The sequence below is a fragment of the Chlamydotis macqueenii genome, chromosome 8, assembly GCF_036417535.1.
Source record: "Chlamydotis macqueenii isolate bChlMac1 chromosome 8, bChlMac1.mat, whole genome shotgun sequence".
NCBI lineage: Eukaryota > Metazoa > Chordata > Aves > Otidiformes > Otididae > Chlamydotis > Chlamydotis macqueenii.
The window spans coordinates 3,325,691-3,347,928 of record NC_141563.1 but is presented as its reverse complement, the minus strand read 5'-3'; the positions used below and the strand labels follow the sequence as shown (position 1 = coordinate 3,347,928).

The following is a 22,238-nucleotide window of genomic DNA, read 5'->3' as shown; positions in this document are numbered from 1 at the left end:
CACATGTGAACAGACCTCTGGGTCAGACAGGCTGGGTCCATGCCTCTGGTGAAGTGGAGTGCGTGTAGGCATGGACAAACATGCTTAGCATAGATAAAATACCCAAAGCACAGAAGAACGCCAAGGTGAATTTGCAATGACTTCTGTAGAGACATGGGCAGCTTAATGCTTCTGAGGAAGGGCTGATTGAATCAGCTTCTTCACTGTGTCTTTCAGCTCCTGGTTCCTCATGCTGTAGATGAGGGGGTTCACTGCTGGAGGCACCACCGAGTACAGAAATGACACCACCAGATCCAACAATGAGGAGGAGATGGAGGGGGGCTCTAGGTAGGCAAATGTGCCAGTGCTGATAAACAAGGAGACCACAGCCAGGTGAGGGAGGCACGTGGAAAAGGCTTTGTGCCGTCCCTGCTCAGAGGGGATCATCAGCACAGCCCTGAAGATCTGCACATAGGACACAACAATGAACACAAAACAGCCAAGACCAAAACAGGCACTGAGCACAACAAGCCCATCTTCCCTGAGGTAGGAGTCTGAGCAGGAGAGCTTGAGGATCTGGGGCACTTCACAGAAGAACTGGTCCACAGCATTGCCCTGGCAGAGTGGCAGTGAAAATGTATTGGCAGTGTGCAGCAGAGCATAGAGAAACCCACTGCCCCAGGCAGCTGCTGCCATGTGGACACAAGCTCTGCTGCCCAGGAGCGTCCCGTAATGCAGGGGTCTGCAGATGGCAATGTAGCGGTCATAGGCCACGACAGTGAGAAGCCAGTACTCTGCTGACATCAAAAAGGAAAAGAAAAAGACCTGAGCCGCACATCCTGAGTAGGAGATGGTCCTGCTGTTCCAGAGGGAATTGGCCATGGATTTGGGGACAGTGGTGGAGATGGAGCCCAGGTCAAGGAGGGAGAGGTTGAGGAGGAAGAAGTACATGGGGGTGTGGAGGCGGTGGTCGCAGGCTGTGGCAGTGATGATGAGGCCGTTGGCCAGGAGGGCAGCCAGGTAGATGCCCAGGAAGAGCCAGAAGTGCAAGAGCTGCAGCTCCCGTGTGTCTGCGAATGCCAGGAGGAGGAACTCCGTGATGGAGCTGCTGTTGGACATCTGCTGCTTCTGGACATGGGAACACCTGAAAGGACAAAAAGTCATTGAAAAGCTTGAGAGACTTTTCTGAGCCAAACCAAAAAAGTTTCATACAGACTCTTCCCTTCCTAAACATCTTGTCCTTTTTTTTTTTCTTCTTCCATTTCTGAAGACCTTCCTTCTCCTCCATGGCTGTAGCTCTGGTTTGGTGCTGGCTGAATGTGCCCTGAGGAGCTGGGCCTCTGCCCGCTGGCTGCCCAGGTGTCAGATGTGCTCTGCAGCAGTGAGTTCATGGGAACGGTAGAAGAAGGGGCCAGCTCTGGTGCTCAACATTGTGAAAGGAAACCACCCCTAACGCAGAAGGGCTTGTCAGCATCTGCATTTCCTGTTCCAAGGAAAGAAGATGGTAGAAGGCAGACTGAATATGTAGGTTTTTGGGGGTTTGATTTTTTTTTTAAATATTTGCCATATTAATAGGAAATTATTTTGAGATACCAGTAACACCCAACATCTCTGCTGCACTCAGAGAGAACAGAATGAGTCTTGTATGAGAAGAGAATTGCTGTGGCTTAGTGCAGAGTGAGGGGAGCTGGTCTGTCCCTCAGTCCCAGGGGCTCTGGGCTTGCAGCATTCTGAGATTAAATGCAATCGCACTACTATGTTTCCAAAAAAGCCAGCAAGCACTGCTGAAAGTACAGGGATGCACTGCAGACCACTAAATGCCTCACCCTTACTCGAAATCTCAGTACCCCGCTTCTAGCCCACAGCACTCAGGGCTCATTTCACCAAAACAACAGCAGGGTTTTGGCCTCAGCATCTCTGTGCTGAACCATGGGGTGTTCTGGTAACACAAAGATGTTATGGTAGATGTTTTCATCCTGAAAGGAAACTCACAGCTTGGAAGGATACTAGAAGAAGTTACACTAAGTGTTTCATGATGGTATCTCACTGAGGGAAAAGCAGCTGATGCCCCAGCCCCACAGCCTGCAGTGCCCACAGCCCCACAGGTGAAAGCTGGGACAGTTGTTCCCATGGACACAGCTGCAGGAAAGGACCCACAAGATCAGGGGGTGACTCTGCAGCTGGAACTCCCCTCCCCAGACAGCCTGACAGCAAGAACAAGATCCCAGCAGCAACACCACAGAGAGGTGGAGGCACAAGGGCAAATACAGCGAGGGTGGGGCTGAGAGAGGACAGGGCAGAGGCAGGTGGGCACTGGAGCTAGCATCCCCCTCCCCTAGCTGTGCGTGCCCCCTCCCTGACACCACCATTGCGGGGCAGCTGCTCTCAGCCCCTGTGCTCTGCAGAGGGCCGTGGGCACGTGGCTGGAGAGCTGCAGCACGGCTCTGCTGGAGCTCTGGCTGCAGAGGAGGGGGTTCATGGCTGGGACCCCACAGCCCTGAGGGCAGAGGCTTGGGTGGGTGGGAGAGGAGGCCAGGGGGTTTGCTCAGAGGAAGGGGTCTGCCCTGGAGGGGATGATAGAGAGATTTCTGAATTCTCCCTCCCCACCAAAACTCTGGTTTCAGTTTCCTCTCATTCCCTCATCATATCCCTGATGCCTGGAGATTTTCCTCCTGGGAGGTGTTTCCCTGTGCCATCTCTTTTCCCTGTCAGCACTCACAGACCCCATCCCAACCTCTGTGCACTCACCCTGGCCCTACACACACCTGCCTGTTTGCAGGGCGCTGGCTGGGTGCCTGTTCCTGTTTGGAGGTTCCAAAGGCCAGGGCAGGACAACGCTGCTGGGTGCAGCAAGGGTGATGCTGGTGCTGTCCCTGGGCAGAGGAGTGGCTGAAGGCACTTGAGGAGGCTCTTAGCAGACCAACTGACCACTCACAGTTACAGCTCAGAGGTCTCAAGGACTCGTCCAAGCTTGACAGCTCCTTTTCTATTTCTTTCCCTCCCTTCTCCTCACCTGCTATCTGTCCCCTACCCTCAGAGCAGGAAAAAAAAAATCACACTCAGGAAATCTCTTTATCTCTACAGCAAACCCTGCCTTGACCTTCCTCTTGAAACATCCCCTTGGAAGTTTCCCAGTGGTGATGTGGAGGTGTGAGCAGCACTGACCGACACAGCACCCTCTCGACAGCAGAAGGGCCCTGCTCGGCCAGAAGTTGTTCCTCCCACCCACAGCTTCTTTCCCCAGCGCCGTGGGGAGCTCACAAAGGGAGGCTGAGTGCTGAGCCTGGCAGAGGCAGAGTCCCTGCCCCAGCACACAGCCCCTGGGGCGCAGGGACCCTGCTCTGAAGGACAGCCCTGGGCACCCCTGGCTGCACACACACATTCACACCCTGCAGCCGTCCCTGGGAGAAGGCAGCCATCATGCTCTGTCCCTCTGACAGAGCGGCAGGGAATTCCTGCTGTGTAGCACGTCCTCCTCTCTGCTCTGGAGAAAATGAGAGACTCCTCCTTGAAGATCATATATGCTTTGGGATAGCTTTTGGGTGTCCCTCCAGCTGCATTGCCCTGCATCCAGAGACCTACCATATCCAGGGCTGTGAAGATTTCTCCATCACCAAGGTCTCGGCATCCTCCCACCCCAGGCTGCCTTTCACCTCTCTGTGCCTCGCTCCTCTTCCCTCAGCTCCTGCAGGCAGAGCCCTCAGCCCTGCTGCGCTTGGCAGAGGAGCTGCTCCTGGGCAGAGCTGTCTCTCTGCAGCGCTGCCCTGTTACCAGCAGCTCCCTCCATCCCAGGAGCCCGGCCCAGCTCAGCAGCAGAGGCCCAGCCCAAGGCAGCACTTCCTCTGTCCCCTCTGGGCTCCCTCCAGCTGTCCCTGGGGCTGCAGGGGAACCTGCTGGGAAACAGCCTGAAGCCATCACTGATGGTTCCTCTTTCAGCTGCGGAAAGAGACTGATTTTCAGCAGTGTAATTCCTTTTTTACTGAGAGAGTCTCTGTAAATATAAACTCTTCTTGGCACATTGTTAGGCAGGACACCCAGATAGAGATGGGCAGGGATCACATTTGCCTTTGCTGAGGGAAGGGATTCAACTGAGTTTGTGAATGCATCTTCTCCTCAGTTTGTGTTCCTGGGGCTGGAAGGAGACTCAGCTCCCTCCCATGCCCGCAACAAATGCCCAGGAAGTGGGATTCCTCTTGCCTCTCTTCAAGTGGTCATTAAATAGGCGCCTGCATGTCACCTCCTTAGGTCCCTTCCAGATGGTGGGGACCGCAGGGGATGAGGCACTGAAGAGGACTCTGACCCACACACAGCACGCCATGCAGACCTCACCCATAGACGACATTCCTCTGTTGTGATCAAGCTACTGTAGGAATGCCTCTCAAAAGAAAAACTCTTTTCACCATCTCTACAGTCAGACAGAAATGATGTTCTCATGAGAACACCTTCCCGCATTGTTGGATACAGGCAAGGCCACGCAGGAGGCGTAAGGGCCGGCGCTGAGGGGGAGCTGCCCGCAGGCTCCGCTGTGACAATGAGCTGCTGAAGTTGTCCTGCAGCCAAAGGCTCTGCTCTGCACAGCACAGGCGTGAAGGCCAAGCTGCACATGCAGCGCAGCACAGCTCCATGTACAACGGTCTGCTGGTCAGGGTCACTGCTCAGGTTTCCCTCTGAGAAGTCTGCACTCCACCCTGGTGCCACGGCTGAGCCGCTACGGCCCAGATGTGCACAGCCAGGAGGAGATGGGTCACAGGCAGGAGGAGCTGGAGCCCCAGGGCTTGTCACACAACTGTGGTGGTTTAGGATTAAATGAGATGTGGTGGGACAGCTTCCTCACATGGGGTTTTGCAATGCAGGAATAGAGGCTCTGCTGGAGAGACAGTCAGGGAGGATGAGCATGGAGGATGCCCTCTGTGTTGAAGGCTATGGTTTGTTGGTTCTCTTGCTATAGAGGTGAACAACCAGTGGTGGATGAGGATCAGCTCAAGGGTTACTTGAGCAAACTGAACCACCATGACAGAAATGGAGATGGGTGTTTTGATCAGATCCCTGAACACAAGTGTTGGGATGCCATTACATTTGAGACTCCATTTTTTGGTCCAGAGGACTATGACGCCTCTTGAGGTGTCCTGAAATATCTGCTGACCCATGTGGTGCTTTAGTCTGTGAAGAGAATCAAAACAACACCTCTGACTGCAGTAATATCTTCTTCAGTACTGACATACAGAGCAGACAGAGGGGTCTCAGACCTTCCAGACACTCTGCTGAAAAGTTAGGTCTTCAGAGCTCCAAAGCTAATGGTGGTGTACCAGTGTCCATCCCATGAATATTTGCCCTTCTTTGTGCTTTTCACCAGTTTGAGACATGTCCCTTGACATTTCTGGGTAGCAAAATAAACTCCTCTCACACAAAGTTCAAATAAGGATGAAAGAGAGCAGAAAGGAATGAGGGGCAATATTGTCTGAGAGGTGTTACCATGAAATGATAACGCACACTGCAGTGAGAGGAAAAGCACTGTTCTAAAAACTCCATACCAGAGGCTAAACTCTGTTATGTTACAGCTCCCCAGTCAAGTAAGAAGGCATGACAGGAATAAAAGTAAAGAAATTACATTTATCATCATCAAGAAGGGGAAGAAATTGTAGAGCATGGTACTGTTACTCTTTGAAGTGAAAACAGAAATACGTCCATAACGTGGCTGTTAAGCCCCCATCCAGCTGCTCGCTCACTCGTCTCTCCTGAGGGATGAGGAGAGAATCAGAAAGGGCAAAGTGAGAGAAACTCCTGGGTCAAGACGATGAAAGTTGAACAAATAAAGTAAAAGCTGTGCCCAGAAACAAAATAAACCGAGGGATTCATTCATGACTTCCCATTGGCAGACAGGTGCTCAGGAAAGCAGGATTCCAGCACAAAACTCAAAATATCTGCCTCTTCCTTCTTCCTCCAGCTTGTATTGCTGAGCATGACATCATGTGGTACAGAATATCCCCGTGGTCAGTTGGGGTCAGCTGTGCTGGCTGTGTCCCCTCTCAACTACTTGCCCACCTCCAGGTAGGGAAGTGTGAGGAACAGAAAAATTCTTGGCACTGTGCAAGCACTGCTCGGCAACAGTTAAATCAATGATGCATTACCAACACTGTTTTGGTCACAGATCCCCAGATTGCAACTACGCGGACTGCTATGAAGACAATTAACTCCATCTCAGCCAGGCAGGGTAGGCTAGAGGTCTTGGAAGCCGTGAGGATGGTAACAGTGAAGAACTTGTGAGGGAGAAAATGAGCCAGTAAATTAAAGGTGAGGCCAAGGATGTCAAGATATCTGTGGAGTAACAGCTTACTCAAAGCAGGATCACACCAGGTTGCTCTTGGCTTTATGCAGACGGGTATGAGAAACTTCCAGGGATGGATGAAGCGCACACTCTCCGGGAAATGGCTTCCCATGTCTCACTGTCCACGTGTTGCAACAGTGTCTCCCTATATTGAGCCTGACCATCCCTTCTTTTCACTCCTTGCCTCCTGTGCTCCTGCCTTTCACCAAAGTGTCTTCTGATAAACCTCACCGTAGGTAGTACAAGTCTGTGACATCCTCCCCTCAAAGCCCTCCATCCTCCTCACACCACAGGAGTGAGAGCTCCTCTTGGGAGGTGTATTTTTCATTTTGTGGTTTTGTCTTTTGTTTAGTATACATTGCACACTGAACAGTGTACAATGTGAAATATCTCTCTCGTAAGAACATCAATACAGCTTCATGCTGTAAAGACTCAATGACATGAAAGGGAGGGAAATGTTCATAGCACTCTGCAGACACACACACAGTGTGGTTCCCTCCAGGAGCTGGTTTTAGACCCTCTGTCTATTCAGCAGCTAGCCCTGGGATCCCCTCATCCCCCCTGTTCCCCCATGCCCACACAAGCACACACACACAAATGGCTCTCTCCAGCCCAGAATTTCTGAACCATTGAGGCTGGAAGGCAGTCAGCTTCCACCCTCTCTGTGCTGCCTCTTCATGCTTTGTTTTAGTCAGGAGCTCCTTTCTCATCCATGCCAGCCCCCTGACAACTATGCATGACTTCCTGTCTCTTGGGGTGGGCTGTTCTGCAGCTGGGAGAGACCCTTGACCATCCAACAGCTCTCTGCACCCTTTTTCTCTACAGTGCCATATCCCATGGGATTCATCAAGGCAGGTCCCTCAGTAGGCCAGAGCCTGATGTCCTGAAGCCCTGCTCTTGGCCTTGTCCCTTTCTTTCAGGAACCTCTACCTTCTTACCCCTGGCTTCTACATTTCTGACCACCTCTTCCTTGTTTGTAAGTATGACGTCCCACAGGGCAACTCACCTCACTGGCTGCTCTGTCACCTTTGTCAGGAAGACGCTGTCAATGTGCTCCAAAAACCTCCTTGCTATGTTGCCCCTTCAGCAAATACTGGGATAGTTCAGGTCTGCCATGAGGACCAGGGCCTGCAAACACGAGGCTTCTTTTTACAATGAGAGTGGTGAAACACTGGACCAGGTTGCCCAGAGAGGTGGTAGATGCCTCATCTGTGGAAACATTCAAGACCAACTTGGACAGGGCACTGAGCAACCTGATCTGGTTGAAGATGTCCCCGTTCCTTACAGGACGGATGAACTACATGACCCTTAAAGGTCCCTTACAACCCAAAATAGGCTATGATTTTAGGATTCTATGATACTTGTAGTTTTCTGCAGAAGGCCTCATCTACTTCCTCTTCCTGATCACGGCGTCACCACCAGACATCCACCAACCACAATGCTGCCCATGTTGTTCTGCCCTCTCATGTTGACCACTCAGCTCTCAGCTGACTCATTGTCCCCAGGCAGAACTCCAGGCCCTCCTGCTGCTCTCTCCCATAAAGGGCAACTTCCCCTCCGAGCACACATCTGTGGCCTTGTGACTTGTAGATCCCCCCGGCCCCACAGTTTCTCCCAGAGGTGTTATTTGTAGTGCCCTGCAACTCCTGCTGCTGTTACCTTGTGAGAGACCCCACCATCATGGTGAGCCATCTGCACACAAACATGAACAGCTGGCTCAGTGCAGAGGAACCTTGAGAAAACCTGGGATTGGACCAACAGAAACCTCTGGAAGTTTTACAAGGAGTAGTGTCCAGTTCTGCAAAGGGGAGAGATTAACCAAATTCATAAGGACAGGCTGAGACCTGACACGGACCCTGAGGAGAAGGGTCTGGACACTATGAGGGACACCACAGGAGCCAGTGGTGCACGCTCACCATGAACAAGGCCAGCTGCATATGACGCTGTATTAAGGAGGAGCATGGGCTACCCAGACAACCTGAGTTAACATCCTTCTCATCTCAGAAGTTGTGTAGCCCCACACACACAGGTGTGTCCCAGTGTGGGGATCTCCATTTTAAAGTGGGAAGGAATTGGAGAGTGTCCAGAGAAGGTCTGCTGCCATGGTGTTTGGGACCTGGTGCATGTGACCTTTGTGAGACAGCTGAAAGACAAGGGCTTCTTTGGCCCAAAGTTCTGGATGCTCCAGAGAATACAGGAGTAGCCTGAGAGTTCTTGAAGGGTGGTTTCAGAGATGGTGGTGCTGTTCTTTGTAGTGCAATACAGTATAAGAAAGAAATAATGCCCTAATGTTCATCTTGGAAGGTCCAGAGTGGTCATAAGGAGAAAGAAATGTCACTCAAGAGCAGTGTTGTTGTGCAGCAGGTCACCCTGGATCAGCCCAAGGCTCTGTGTTTCACGGGAGGGCCAGGGAGGACAGAGAGATATCAGTAAAGGAAGGAAGATGCTCAGGTGAGAGCGAGGTGCAGTAGCAGGGTGGATGTGCACAGGCTGTGGGGAAGGAGGCAGAGGTGAGGCAATGCTGTAGGGCAGCCCGTGGTGGAGATGGCAGGGGGACGTGGAAAGGCTTAAAGTCCCCTAAAATGATGAGGTCTTTTTCCCGTTGTCAATGGCTGTTGTGTCTGCCACTGATGGCTATGAGACACCCTATCCGCAGAGCATTAGGGCGTCCTTGCCTCCTTGTCCATATCCAGCAGCCTGGGAGGTGTCGTACCATAGTCCTGCCCTTGGCACCACAGCTTCCCAGATCACAGTGCCCCAGGAAGAGCCCTGAGCCACTTGTGAGGGACAGCATCTCCCTTCCTAGGGCCTGGGATTTAGGGCTGGACACTTTGGCTTAATGTGACACACCCAGGTTCACTCAGCATCAGAGCCACCTCGACATTGCCTTTGCCTGTCACCTCTGCCTCCAGGTTCCTGCTCTCACCAGCCCCAGGGAGCCTTTGTCAGTAATGTCCCTCAGTGGGACCCATTAAAGCTCGAAGAAACTTTGGAGTTTGCATCTGACTTGGCTTCTGGAGTGGTTTCCTCAACTTCATTGCAGTGTCTGAGGTTCATGGACTCCTCCCAAAACCCACCAGAGAGGTTATTAAAATGCCTTGGGCTGGTCCTCTGCTGCTGAGCTGTCCTGTCCCTGGGGCTCCTTAGGTGGCTCCCACATCTCTCCAGTCTCACCTCCCTGTGCCTGTTTGGCACTGACCCGATGTCACTGGAGAGTCTTGTTTGTGGGAACCTTGATTCACTGCTTCACTTGTGAGAAATTTCACCTTTGAGGGAGTTTCACCTTCTGAGTCACCATTCACTCCCAGCCCAAGGCACATGGTGAGTCCCCATCCTGTCCTGACCTCTCTAAACTAATTTGCAGAGAGACTGAACATGCCATCAGTGCAGTCATACATGATGCAGCCTGAGGAGACAATAGGGAGCCCATACACCATCTCCACTGTCATTGGACTCCAAGAAAAGAGCTTTTAAAACCACAATTTTTGGTCCAGTTGAACCCAATTTACTGTGAGCATAACTCAAAACACCAGGAGAAAACAAAGCCCAAAGGTTCTTTAAAAGATCAATTCCTTGGAAATTTTTTTTGGCAGCAACTTTGGCAGAAGTACCCAGCCTTCAGTCACTGCAGACGGTACATATAATTTATTGAGAAGCTGCTATTGGACAGGTCACATCTGACACACTTTAGTACAAGACTCAGACGCAAGAGGATCAAGCCTCAAAAGAAGTAAAAGAACATAGAAAATCACACAGAAGTAGAATTATCACAGAGGAAAAAGATAAGGTAAACTCTAAGAAACATGCAGAGAAGGGGAGGTAGGTTGTTGTTAGTGAAACTACGTCAATTGCATGAGTTTCCATAGGGCATCCTTGAGCTCCTGGTTCCTCATGCTATAGATGAGGGGGTTCACTGCTGGAGGCACCACTGAGTACAGAAATGACACCACGAGGTCCAGGATTGGGGAGGAGATGGAGGGGGGCTTCAGGTAGGCAACCATGGCAGTGCTGCTAAACAGGGAGACCACAGCCAGGTGAGGGAGGCACGTGGAAAAGGCTTTGTGCCGTCCCTGCTCAGAGGGGATCCTCAGCACAGCCCTCAAGATCTGCACATAGGACAGCACAATGAAAACAAAACAGACAAATGAGAAGCACAGACTAACTACAATAAGCCCATCTTCCCTGAGGTAGGAGTCTGAGCAGGAGAGCTTGAGGATCTGGGGGATTTCACAGAAGAACTGGTCCACAGCATTGCTCTGGCAGAGTGGCAGTGAAAATGTATTGGCAGTGTGCAGCAGAGCATGGAGAAACCCACTGCCCCAGGCAGCTGCTGCCATGTGGACACAAGCTCTGCTGCCCAGGAGGGTCCCGTAGTGCAGGGGTCTGCAGATGGCAATGTAGCGGTCATAGGCCATGACTGTGAGAAGATAGTACTCAGCAGATATAAAAAAGAAAAAGAAAAAGAGCTGGGCCATACACCCTGGGTGTGAGATATCTCTGATATTCCAGAGGGAATTGGCCATGGATTTGGGAACAGTGGTGGAGATGGAGCCCATGTCAAGCACAGAGAGGTTGAGGAGGAAGAAGTACATGGGGGTGTGGAGGCGGTGGTCGCAGGCTATGGCAGTGATGATGAGGCCGTTTCCCAGGAGGGCAGCCAGGGAGATGCCCAGGAAAAGCCAGAAGTGCAAGAGCTGCAGTTCCCGTGTGTCTGCGAATGCCAGGAGGAGGAACTCAGTGATGGAGCTGCTGTTGGACATTTCCTTCCTCTGAACATGGGGGCCTGTCCAAGGCAGAAAAGGCGGTGAAGCGTTATGAAAGACAACTCTGAGGAAAACCTCTTCAGTTTCTCATAGAACCATTACCCTCCCCAAAGACTCTGTCCTTCCAGAAAGACCTTCATGCAGCTCCCTGGCTGAGCTCTGGGTTCTGCTGGCTGAGGGTGCAATGGGGAGCAGAGGACTCTGCTGTGGGCTCCTGAGGAGTCCGTGCTGCTGTGCACCAACAGGCAGGTAGGAACCAGGAGTGATCTCTGTTTAAATCTCCTCATGAAATCAGTGACATTTCAGCACTGTCCCTCCCAACTCACCCGGCTGCAGAGCAGAGCTGTGGGGGTTGGATTATGTTTCTTTTACTTTTTGAAGCAGACAGCCTTGACATTTCTGACACACTACAAGTGCTACATTGGGAGAGCTGGGATGCAAACAGGCAGACCCTTAGTGCAGAGTGAGTCCATCAGACTTTCTCCCAGGTGCCCTGGGCTTGCACCTCTTTATTGTGGAGGATGATCATACCCAGCTGTTCCCTTGAAAAGAAGATCGGATACTGCTGAGAGCAGAGGAATCCAGTTTAAAACTCCCCTCCCCAGTAAAACTCTCCTCAGTAAAGATCTGTGAGCTTTCTGATCCCTTGAAGATGGGGTGTCTGGCAAAAAGAGCCAGCTTCATCCCCACCCTCTGGACTGCATTGCCCAGAGACCCAGAGGCCAGAAGAGCACTTGGACACCTTGCTCCCATGGACACATCTGCACCGCGAGACCTGCAGGGTCAGTGGCTGAGCTGCTGCTGAACCCCCATCCCCAGAGAGCCCAAAACCAAGAGCAGCAGCAGCAGGGGCAGGTGGAGAAAGAAGGAGAAATGCCCCAGTGCTTCTGCCCAGGGTGGCAAGGCCATGGAGGGACAGAGGGGCACTGGGGAGAGTCTCCTGTGCTGGAGCTCTGGCTGAAGATTCTAGAACTCACAGAGCCCATCCCACCCACCGTGTGCTCACCCCTGTCATCAGGACAGCTCCTGGCAGCAGGACCCTGCCCAGGCCCATCTTTCTGTTGGCCAGCCCTAAGGAGCGGATCAGAAAAACACTGAAGAGATGACTGAGCTTTCTGTAGGCAAAGGAATGGATGAAGGAGCTTTATCAAGTTTCTCGCAGACCTCCTGATCTGTCAGTGTAACGCTATAGGAGCCTCCTTCTCTTGTCCAAACCCAACAGCTGCATTGCTGTTCCCTCACAGTCACAGCAGGAAACCGAGAGCACAGACCCTGGAAAGCACCTTTCCTTGGAGGTAGCCCCTGCCTGTTGTGCTTCTTGGAAAGCTGCCTCTGCCCATGTCCTGGGAGTGACCTGGAGCTGTGAGAAGCTCTGAGCCATGCAGCACCTTCTTGTCAGCAGAAGGACCCTACCCTGATGGGGGTCTGTCCTTCCACCCACAGCTTCTCCCTCAGTGCCCCTGGGGAGCTCCCTGGGAAGGCTGATTCCAGCAAACATCGGACACCCTGCCCCAGCACACAGCCCCTGGGGCGCAGGGACCCTGCTCTGAAGGACAGCCCTGGGCACCCCTGGCTGCACACACACATTCACACCCTGCAGCCGTCCCTGGGAGAAGGCAGCCGTTGTGCCCTGTCCCTCTGGCAGTGCAGCAGGGAATCCCTGCTCTGGAGCATCTCCTCCTCCTCCTCTACGCTGGAGAGAGATCTCTGGGGGCTGTGGCAGCTGGACGAGACCCCTCCAGGAACCTCCTGTTCGTTGCCCTGCAGCCAGAGACTTACCGTGCAGAGGGCTGTGAAGGTTTGTCCTCCAGTGAGCTCTCAGCTCAGGCCGCCTTCAACCTCTCACCGCCCTGCCTGTCCCCACTCAGTGCCTGCAGCAGTGCCCTCAGCCCTGCTGCGCTTGGCAGAGCAGCTGCTCCTGGGCAGAGCTGTCTGTCTGCCATTCTGCCTCCTTGCCGTGAGCTCCCTGCGTCCCAGGAGCCTGGAGCAGCTGAGCAGCAGAGGACCAGCCCAAGGCATTTAAATGACCTCTCTGGTGGGTTTGGGGCCAAGTCCATGAACCTCGGACATGCTGGGGAATTATAGAATCATACAACGGTTAGAGTTGGAAGGGACCTTCAAAGGTCATCTAGTCCAACCCCCATGCAAGGAGAAGGGACATCCCCAACTAGATCAGGTTGCTCAGAGCCTCATCCAACCTGGCCTTGAACATTTCCAGGGATGGGGCATCCACCACCTTTCTGGGCAACCTGTTCCAGTGTTCTATAACCCTCAGTGTAAAAATTTTTTTCCTAATATCCAATCTAAATCTAACTCCCTCTATTTTGAAACCATTGCCTCTCATCCAATCAAAACAGGCCCTACTGAACAGCCTTTCCCCATCTTTCTTGTAGGCCCCCTGGAGGTACTGGAAGACCACTATAAGATCTCCCCGGAGCCTCCTCTTCTCCAGGCTAAACAGCCCCAACTCTCTCAGCCTGTCCTCATAGGAAAGGTGCTCCAGCCCTCTTATAATCTTTGTGGCCCTCCTCTGGACCTTCTCCAACTGGTCCATGTCCTTCTTGTGTTGGGGGCTCCAGAACTGGACACAGTACTCCAGGTGGGGCTCACCAGGGCAGAGTAGAGGGGGAGAATCACCTCCCTCGATCTGCTAGCCACGCTTCTCTTGATGCAGCCCAGGATGCGGTTGGCCTTCTGGGCCGCAAGGGTGCATTGCCGGCTCATGTTGAGCTTCTCGTCCACCAGCACTCCCAAGTCCTTCTCCTCAGGGCTGCTCTCAACCCATTCCCCGCCCAGCCTGGATTTGTGCCTGGGATTGCCACGACCCAGGTGCAGGACCTTGCACTTGGCCTGGTTGAACTTCATGAGGTTGGCACCGGCCCACCTCTCCAGCCTGTCAAGGTCTCTCTGGATGGCATCCCTCCCTTCCAGCGAGTCGACGGCACCACACAACTTGGTGTCATTGGTGAACTTGCTGAGGGTGCACTCTATCCCACTGTCCATGTCGCCAACAAAGATGTTGAACAGGGCCGGGCCCAACACGGACCCCTGAGGGATGCCACTCGTGACCGGTCTCCACATGGACATTGAGCCGTTGACCACCACTCTCTGAGTGCGGCCATCCAGGCAACTCCTTATCCACCGAGTGGTCCGTCCATCAAACCCATGTCTCTCTAGTTCAGCGAGAAGGATGTTGTGCAGGACGGTGTCAAAAGCTTTGCACAAGCCCAGATAGATGATGTCCGTTGCTCATCCCTTCTCCACTGATGCTGTCACCCTGTCATAGAAGGCCACCAAATTGGTCAGGCACGATCTGCCCTTGGTGAAGCCATGTTGGCTGTCACCAACCACCTCCTTGCTCTCCATGTGCCTTAGCATGGTTTCCAGGAGAATCTGCTCCATGACCTTGACAGGCACAGCGATGAGGCTGACCAGCCAGGGTTGCCTGTTCCCCTTTTTAAAAATGAGGTTATGTTACCCCTCTTTCTGTCATTGGCGACCTCACCAGACCACCATGACTTTTCAAATACAAAGGCCAGTTTCCCTTTATATCATATAATTCTTGGCATCCTATCTTCTTGATATTTTTCTGATCCACGTACCTCATGTACAAATGGAGCCAGACTGCACTGTAGAGAGACACAATAAAGAAACCAGTACAAAATTATTTCTTCAGACACACATCCCTATTTAACTTCTCTGGAGCAAGGTGCAGTTGCAGCATGCAGGACTGGGTCAGGAGCCAAGAGCCCAAATGCCCTGTGGGGACCTCTGGCTTTTCCATTGCTCTCCAGTTACCCCCTGCCCTTGCACCTTGTTCAGAATCAGATCCCTCTCAAATACCCAGGTGCTGCTTTGAGCTTCAAGGAGTCAGAAGCCTCGCCTCGTCTGTCAGCAACAGGATTATCTCTTCAGCCAGCTCCTTCACTGCGTTTGTATCTATCTATCTCTGACAAACATCTCTAGTGAGGTTATCCCTTGTGAGTGGTGAACCTCACTGGAAGCACCTTGGACAGATGAGAAGCGTGGGTTCTTGTTTATTAAATTTTACCATCCTCTCCTTCTGTTGGTTTGCAATGAAGGAAACCCTGCTGTGCCTGTGTGCAGCCAGGTCTCTCAGGAAAGCAGGTGGGAGTTTGTGCAGAGGAGCTGTCACCTCCAGCTGCATTCTTGGGTGGAGAAGTCTGATGTCAGGAAAAGTGATGCAAGTCCCAGGAGGTCGATGAGAGGAATGGTGGGGCTGGAGTGGTGAGGAATCAGATTGTCCGTGCAGTGCCTGACCTCCAGGAGGAGCTGGTCCTACCCATCCTGATACCATTAGCAAATGTCCCGCATCCATATCAACTGGAGAGTGCAGCAATCACTCCTTCTGACAACCGAAAAATTAATAAAATTGAAAAAAAAATAATAAACTTAAAAAAAAAACCTTTCTATTGAATATTCATTGAAAGCTTCCCCTTTACCTACACTCTGGAGACCTCTCCAATTATCTCTCCGAGACTTGAAGATTGTAGGAAATAACTGGAAGAGACATGGCCTTTTGCATTTTAATGAGCCCCAGGGTGTACCTGCTGCGGAGACCATGAAGCTCAGACACTGAGAGGAGCCTGGACAAACCCCTGAAGAAGCCAATGTCAGAAGCAACCCCTGCAGTTTCAGGGAGTATTAATGGGTCCCACTGAGGATTGTTACCAACAAAGCCTCCCTGGGGGCTGGTTAGAGGAGAAAATGGGAGGCAGAGAAGAGAGGCAGGCAAAGGCCATGTAAAGGTGGCTCTGAGGCTGAGTGAACCTCCATGTGTTGCATGAAGACAAAGGGCCATGGCCTGACCCCCAGCCCCTGGGAAGGGAGATCCTGTGGGTCACACATTGCTTAGGGCTTGTCCTGGGGCAGTGTGATGTGGGAATGTGTGGTGCCAAGTGCAGGACTGTGGTACGATGCTTATGAATCTCTCCTTGGTGGAGTGAGGAGGACTTCATGTCTTGGTTCCATCAAGTTATGGTGTCTCCTCACAGGCCTGGGTTGTCCCAGTAACAGCGATAGTGTGGAGGAAGACCTTTTCTCTGTTGTGGGCTTCTCGCCCTTCCACAGCTCTTAATCATCTCCAGCACAGGGTGTCCTGGAGGGTCTCACACCTACAGCTCTTGCCTTGCATGCTGTCAGTCTTCCTGCACGCTCCCAGTCTTCCTTGCTTACCCACCTTGCTCTCTCACTTCAGGATCCCACTACCCTTACTTGTATCTTTCCATCTGCTCTAGCTGTTGCTTAAAACACGAAATGATGGGATGGTCTAGGAGCTCTGTTGGTGACCTGTTGTAGCACAGAATTACCCTTGGAGAGACATTTCTTTGTTTTATTCCCCTCATCTCAACGTCTCCCTTCATCTCAACGTCTTCCATTATTTCCTTGTCATGCTTTTATTACTGTGAAGCAAAGCTCCACCATCTCTGAAACCACCCTTCAAGCACTCTCAGGATACTCCTAGTCTGCCCTGAGCCTCTTTGCTGCTGAGCTGAAGATGCCCAGGTCCTTCTTCCTCTATACTCAGAACATATGGTTGAGGCTCTGAAGCCTGTCTTGGCAGACCTCTTCTGGGAACCCTCCAGCTCCTCCCAACTCCTCCACATGTGGAACTGCAGACAGGGACACACCTGTGTATGGAGCCACACCAGTGCTGAGGTGAAGGGGAAGGTAACTCAAGTTGTCTGATTTGACACATTCTTCCTAATGCAGCCCCAGCTGGCCTTGTTCATGGGGAGCATGCACCACTGGCTTGTATGGCATCCCTCACAGTGCCTTCTCCTCAGAGTCACTTCTCAGCATGTCAGCTTACAGTGGGCCTAATAAATGGGGTTATTCTCCCCTCCGATGCAGGACTGGCTACTTCTTCTGGTAAACTTCAAGAGGTATCTCTTGGCCAATTCCCCAAGTTACTCAAGGTTCCCCAGGCTCCATTTGGTCGGCTGTTAATGTCTGTGTGCTCATGGCTCACCCTCACTCAGGTGTGTCTGACACAATAACAGCAGGAGGAGTTTCAGGATACTATAGAAAATAAAAGACGTACTAGTTTAATTTCTGGCCCAGCTATGAATTATTGTGACAACCGTCTCTGCAACAGCAAATGAGGATACAAAGCAAGCAAATCAAGCACCAGTGGAAATAGACTTGATGAAGGTTGGTGTGCCAGGCTGTGTTAGTGGAAAAAGTTATTCCTATATAGACAGACAGACAATATGACTCCCTCAAGGAGCTGGTCTTCAACCCTTCTGGCCAATGTTCTTCTGCCTTCTCCTGCAGACCCCTCAGCTCTCAGCTGACTCAGATACAAAAATGAGGCATGTAGGTGGTGAAAGCAAAGATGAATAATTGGGAGAAACAAACATCCAAGTATCCAGGAATGAAGTTAGAAAAGCTAATACCCAAATGGAATTGAGTCTGGCCAGGGATGTCAAAGACAACAAGAATGGCCTCAATAAGTACATAGGTGACAAAAGGAAGAATATGGAAAATACGGGCCCATTGCTCAACGATCAAGGGACTGGCTTACACAAGACATTGATACCGTGGACGTACTGAACACTTTCTTCACCTCTGTCTCCACTAGCAAGGCTTTGACGAATCTCAGGTCCTAGAGACCAGTGGGAAAGGTTGGAACAAGGAAAATGCACCCTTCGTAAAAGAGTATCAGGTCAGGGAACAGTGACTTTTTAATGTCATTCTGAGGTCACCCTTGATAATCTTTGATCGATGATGGTGACTGGGAGAAGTGCCTGGAGACAAAAGTAAAGCAAATGTCAGACCCATCTTCAAGAGTGGCACAAAGGGAGAACCAGGGAATTGCAGGTCTGTCAGCCTCACCTTGATCCCTAGGAGGCTGATGGAACAGCTAAATCTGGAAAACAATTACCAGGCACTTTGAAGACAATAAAATGATCAGGAGTTTTCTGCATGGCTTCACCAAGGGGAAATCATGCTTAACAAACTGATAAACTTGTATGATGAAGTGATTGGCCTGGTAGATGAGAGCAGAGCAGCACTCAGAGAGTGGTGGTCAATGGCTCTCTGTCCAGGTGGAGACTGGTGACGAGTGGAGTTCCTCTGGGGTCCATATTGGGGCACATCCTGTTTAAGATCTTTGTCAGTGGCATGGACAGTGGGATAGAGTGCACCCTCAGCAAGTTTGCTGATGACGCCAAGCTGTGTGGTGCCATCGACACGCTGGAGGGTAGGGATGCCATCCAGAGGGACCGTGACAGGCTGGAGAGGTGGGCCTGTGCCAACCTCATTAAGTTCAACCAGGCCTGCATCAAGAGAAGCGTGGCCAGCAGGTCGAGGGAGGTGATTCTCCCCCTCTACTCTGCCCTGGTGAGACCCCACCTGGAGTACTGTGTCCAGTTCTGGAGCCCCCAACACAAGAAGGACATGGACCAGTTGGAGAAGGTCCAGAGGAGGCCACAAAGATGATAAAAGGGCTGGAGCACCTCTCTTATGAGGACAGGCTGAGAGAGTTGGGGCTGTTCAGCCTGGAGAAGAGGAGGCTCCAGGGAGACCTGATAGCGGTCTTCCAGTACCTCAAGGGGGCCTACAAGAAAGATGGGGAGAGGCTGTTTAGTAGGGCCTGTTGCAGTAGGACAAGAGGTAATAGTTTTAAAATAGAGGTGGGTAGATTTAGATTAGAAATTAGGAAAAAATTTTTTACGATGCAAGTTATAGAACACTGGAATAGGTTGCCCAGAAAGGTGGTGGAGGCCCCATCCCTGGAAACGTTCAAGGCCAGGCTGGATGAGCAACCTGATCTAGTTGGGGATGTCCCTGCTCCTTGCAGGGGGATTGGACTAGATGACCTTTGAAGGTCCCTTCCAACCCTAACCATTCTACGATTCTATGATTTCCAAAGACACTACAGGTATCCAGGTCGGCCTCTAGATCCATCCAGCGGTAATTCATTGCGGGTAATAGGAACTTTTCTCTAAGCTGGGCCTGCTGAGTCCCCACTGCATCTTGTGCAATTGTAGAGTCTGTCTTTGTGGATGCCTTGGTTTAGGAATTTACCTTGAGATGACTCCACCGTGGGCAATCCATCACTATGTGAGGTACCAGTCACTCCCCACCCAATGCACATGCTGCTTCAGGAGATCCACTGGGCTCTCCAGGAAGCTCCAGATTCCCCTCTTGAAGGGGTTCTCTGCCATATGGAAAGCCCCAGGTATGTACCTCAGTGAGCATTCACTCTCCCCACTGTGATTAGACACTGACGAGCGAGTTCTAAACCCAACCATTGATAGCAAGGTCACTGTAATGTTTTTGCTCCTGAACCCATGGAGCAACAGACCTGTTTGGAGTCCAGTTTCTTGGACCTGTTCATGACAGCATCTTTAGAAGAAGAGGAAAACCTTCAGGCACTGCACTGCGGAGATTTCGTTTTATTACAGAGGTGCTAGGACACCTATCCCACCTATCTCCCAGCTCTATCGACTATTAGGTAGAATTTTATACAGGCTCAAAACTGAAAAAAAAGCAACGTCATACCTCGGTATAAGTGAGGGGAAAAAATTGTGAAAAGACATAAGAACAATCTACAACATAATGATACCAATACAGTGAATAAAAAGATCCGGTTTTGTCTAGGGCAAATCAACTGTGAAAAAAGACAGGAGGTGTTTGACTGCGGAAAAATGACTAGAGAAATCCATTTCCATGCTCCATCCTTGATAACAGTAATGATAATGATAACCGAAATGATAAAAATAACAATAATGACAATGATAACAATAAAGATAATGATAAGAACACAGATCATGATAAGGGTAATGATAACAATAAGAATGATAAACAAAGCACCAGAGTCATCTGTGGTTAGTGATGAGAAGTGTATCACTATTCAGAAACATCCATGAAATCACTTTATTAATGGCATCCTTGAGCTCCTGGTTCCTCATGCTGTAAATGACGGGGTTCAGTGCTGGAGGCACCACGGAGTACAGAAATGACACCACCAGGTTCAGAGAAGGGGAGGAGATGGAGGGTTGCTTCAGGTAGGTAAACATGGCAGTGCTGGTAAACAAGGAGACCACAGCCAGGTGAGGGAGGCACGTGGAAAAGGCTTTGTGCCGTCCCTGCTCAGAAAGGATCCTCAGCACAGCCCTGAAGATCTGCACATAGGACACAACAATGAACACAAAACAGACAAATGCGAAACAGACACTGAGCACAAGAAGCCCAATTTCCCTGAGGTAGGAGTCTGAGCAGGAGAGCTTGAGGATCTGGGGGACTTCACAGAAGAACTGGTCCACAGCATTGCCCTGGCAGAGTGGCAGTGAAAATGTATTGGCCGTGTGCAGCAGAGCATTGAGAAACCCACTGCCCCAGGCAGCTGCTGCCATGTGGACACAAGCTCTGCTGCCCAGGAGGGTCGCGTAGTGCAGGGGTCTGCAGATGGCAATGTAGCGGTCATAGGCCATGACAGTGAGAAGCCAGTACTCTGCTGACATCAAAAAGAAGAAGAAAAAGACCTGTGCAGCACATCCTGCATAGGAGATGACCCTGGTGTCCAGAGGGAATTGGCCATGGCTTTGGGAACAGTGGTGGAGATGCAGCCCATGTCAAGGACAGAGAGGTTGAGGAGGAAGAAGTACATGGGGGTGTGGAGGCGGTGGTCGCAGGCTATGGCAGTGATGATGAGGCCGTTGCCCAGGAGGGCAGCCAGGTAGATGCCCAGGAAGAGCCAGAAGTGCAAGAGCTGCAGCTCCCGTGTGTCTGCGAATGCCAGGAGCAGGAACTCAGTGATGGAGGTGCTGTTGGACATCTCTTATATTTTTGATGAGCCACTATCTGAAAAGGTAAAGACAGTGCGAGAATAGGGCAGACTTCTCTGAGAAAAATTTTGTAGGTCCTTAGACAAGGTAACTGTCCCATACTGCAGGATGAGGAGAGATGTTCTGCTGTCAGGGCTGGTGTCAGCTGACCTGTGCTGGCACCTCTTTGAACTGGAGGAGGCTCACACACAGACATTTCCCCAAAAAGTATCCGGACACTGCTGAGAGCGTAGGAGTCCAGTTTCCAAGTGCAGACCTGCAAACTCCTCACCTCATCTCATCGCACCCAAGCAGGATCTCATCTCTCCTCGCACAGCCAGGGACACAGAGGGCTCATTGTAGCTGCCCACATAGAAATGCCCAGTAGCATTTCCATGACCTCAGCATAGAGGTGTCTTCTCCATGGGGCAGCTATGTTTCACAGAAAGCCCATGGTAGAGCTGTGCCCTTGGGGAAAGCAGCCTCCATCCAGCAGGACCCTCCAGGGAAACAGCTGAATGTTTCAGTGGTGGGATGTGCTGACGGGAGGGTCAGATCATTGCCAGCCCCACAAGCTACATCTCCCAGACCCCAAAATATAAGAACGAATTTGGATGCTTTTCCTCCATTGATATATCTGCATGAGAGGACCCCCAGCATCAGTGTCTGAGCTGCCAATTAACCCTCAACCAGGACACAGTGAATCCAAGGGGAAGAAGAAGGGAGCGCGGAGAAGAGAGGAGCATGCCAAAGAACTCCTGTCAATAGAGGAAGACAAGGAGACATGGTCGGACACTTGAGCATTTCTCCTCTGTGGTGGTTGGGCTGGTGGGAAGGCAACTCATACCCAAGTCTCCATGATGTTAAAGGGTGGGCTGCTCTGCTGAGGGGGAGAGGAGACCGGGAGGGTTCTCTGGGAAAGGCATCTGCCCTGCAGGGAAATGCCTACATCCCCTCTCGCAGTGCATTTCTGTGAGCAGCTCCCTACACTCCCTGCCCCTCCCTGTGCATCCTGGAGCTGTCCCTGCCAGAGGCTGTTCCCCTCTCCCCGTGTCTCTGTCAGTGGTCACAGACCCCATCTCACCCGCTGAGTGCTCAGCTCTACCCTGCAGAAACCTCCTGGCAACAGGGCACTGCCCAGCAACGTCTCTGTGGATGCAGGGGCTAAGAAGCTGCTCAGAAAAGTCCTCATGAGAATTTGTGTCTCAGTGCCTTCTCCAGAGCAGAGAAATGAATTTCCACCTCCCACTGCCAACCAAACAGAACAAGAGCAAACACAAAGCACAGGCTCATTTCACTTTCAGATAAATGCTGCCTTTATGTCCTTCTTGAACAGGACCCTCTGTAAATGGGGCTATCTGGGGCTGTGAGCAGCCC

At 51.5% G+C, this 22,238-nt stretch overlaps 2 protein-coding genes and 1 pseudogene across 2 annotated transcripts in view; all 3 read right to left on the bottom strand.

The window, feature by feature from the left end:
- Positions 1-162: 162 nt before the first annotated feature.
- On the bottom strand, positions 163-1,098 carry LOC147599882 (olfactory receptor 14C36-like). Its single transcript, XM_086753712.1, has one exon. The coding sequence runs from the start codon at positions 1,096-1,098 to the stop codon at positions 163-165; it is 936 nt and encodes a 311-aa protein (XP_086609838.1).
- A 9,036-nt stretch (positions 1,099-10,134) lies between these two features.
- On the bottom strand, positions 10,135-11,064 carry LOC147599881 (olfactory receptor 14A16-like; annotated as a pseudogene).
- Positions 11,065-19,913: 8,849 nt separating this feature from the next.
- Positions 19,914-22,238, bottom strand: part of LOC147599879 (olfactory receptor 14J1-like) — a 45,711-nt gene continuing 43,386 nt past the window's right edge. The window contains exon 2 of the mRNA XM_086753711.1: positions 19,914-20,619. Within this exon, the coding sequence (XP_086609837.1) occupies positions 19,914-20,619 (706 nt within the window). The remainder of the gene's footprint in view (positions 20,620-22,238) is intronic.

Bases quoted from the DNA above. Each gene is read 5' to 3' on its own strand.
- LOC147599882 (XM_086753712.1), bottom strand. From the start codon at position 1,098: ATGTCCAACAGCAGCTCCATCACGGAGTTCCTCCTCCTGGCATTCGCA.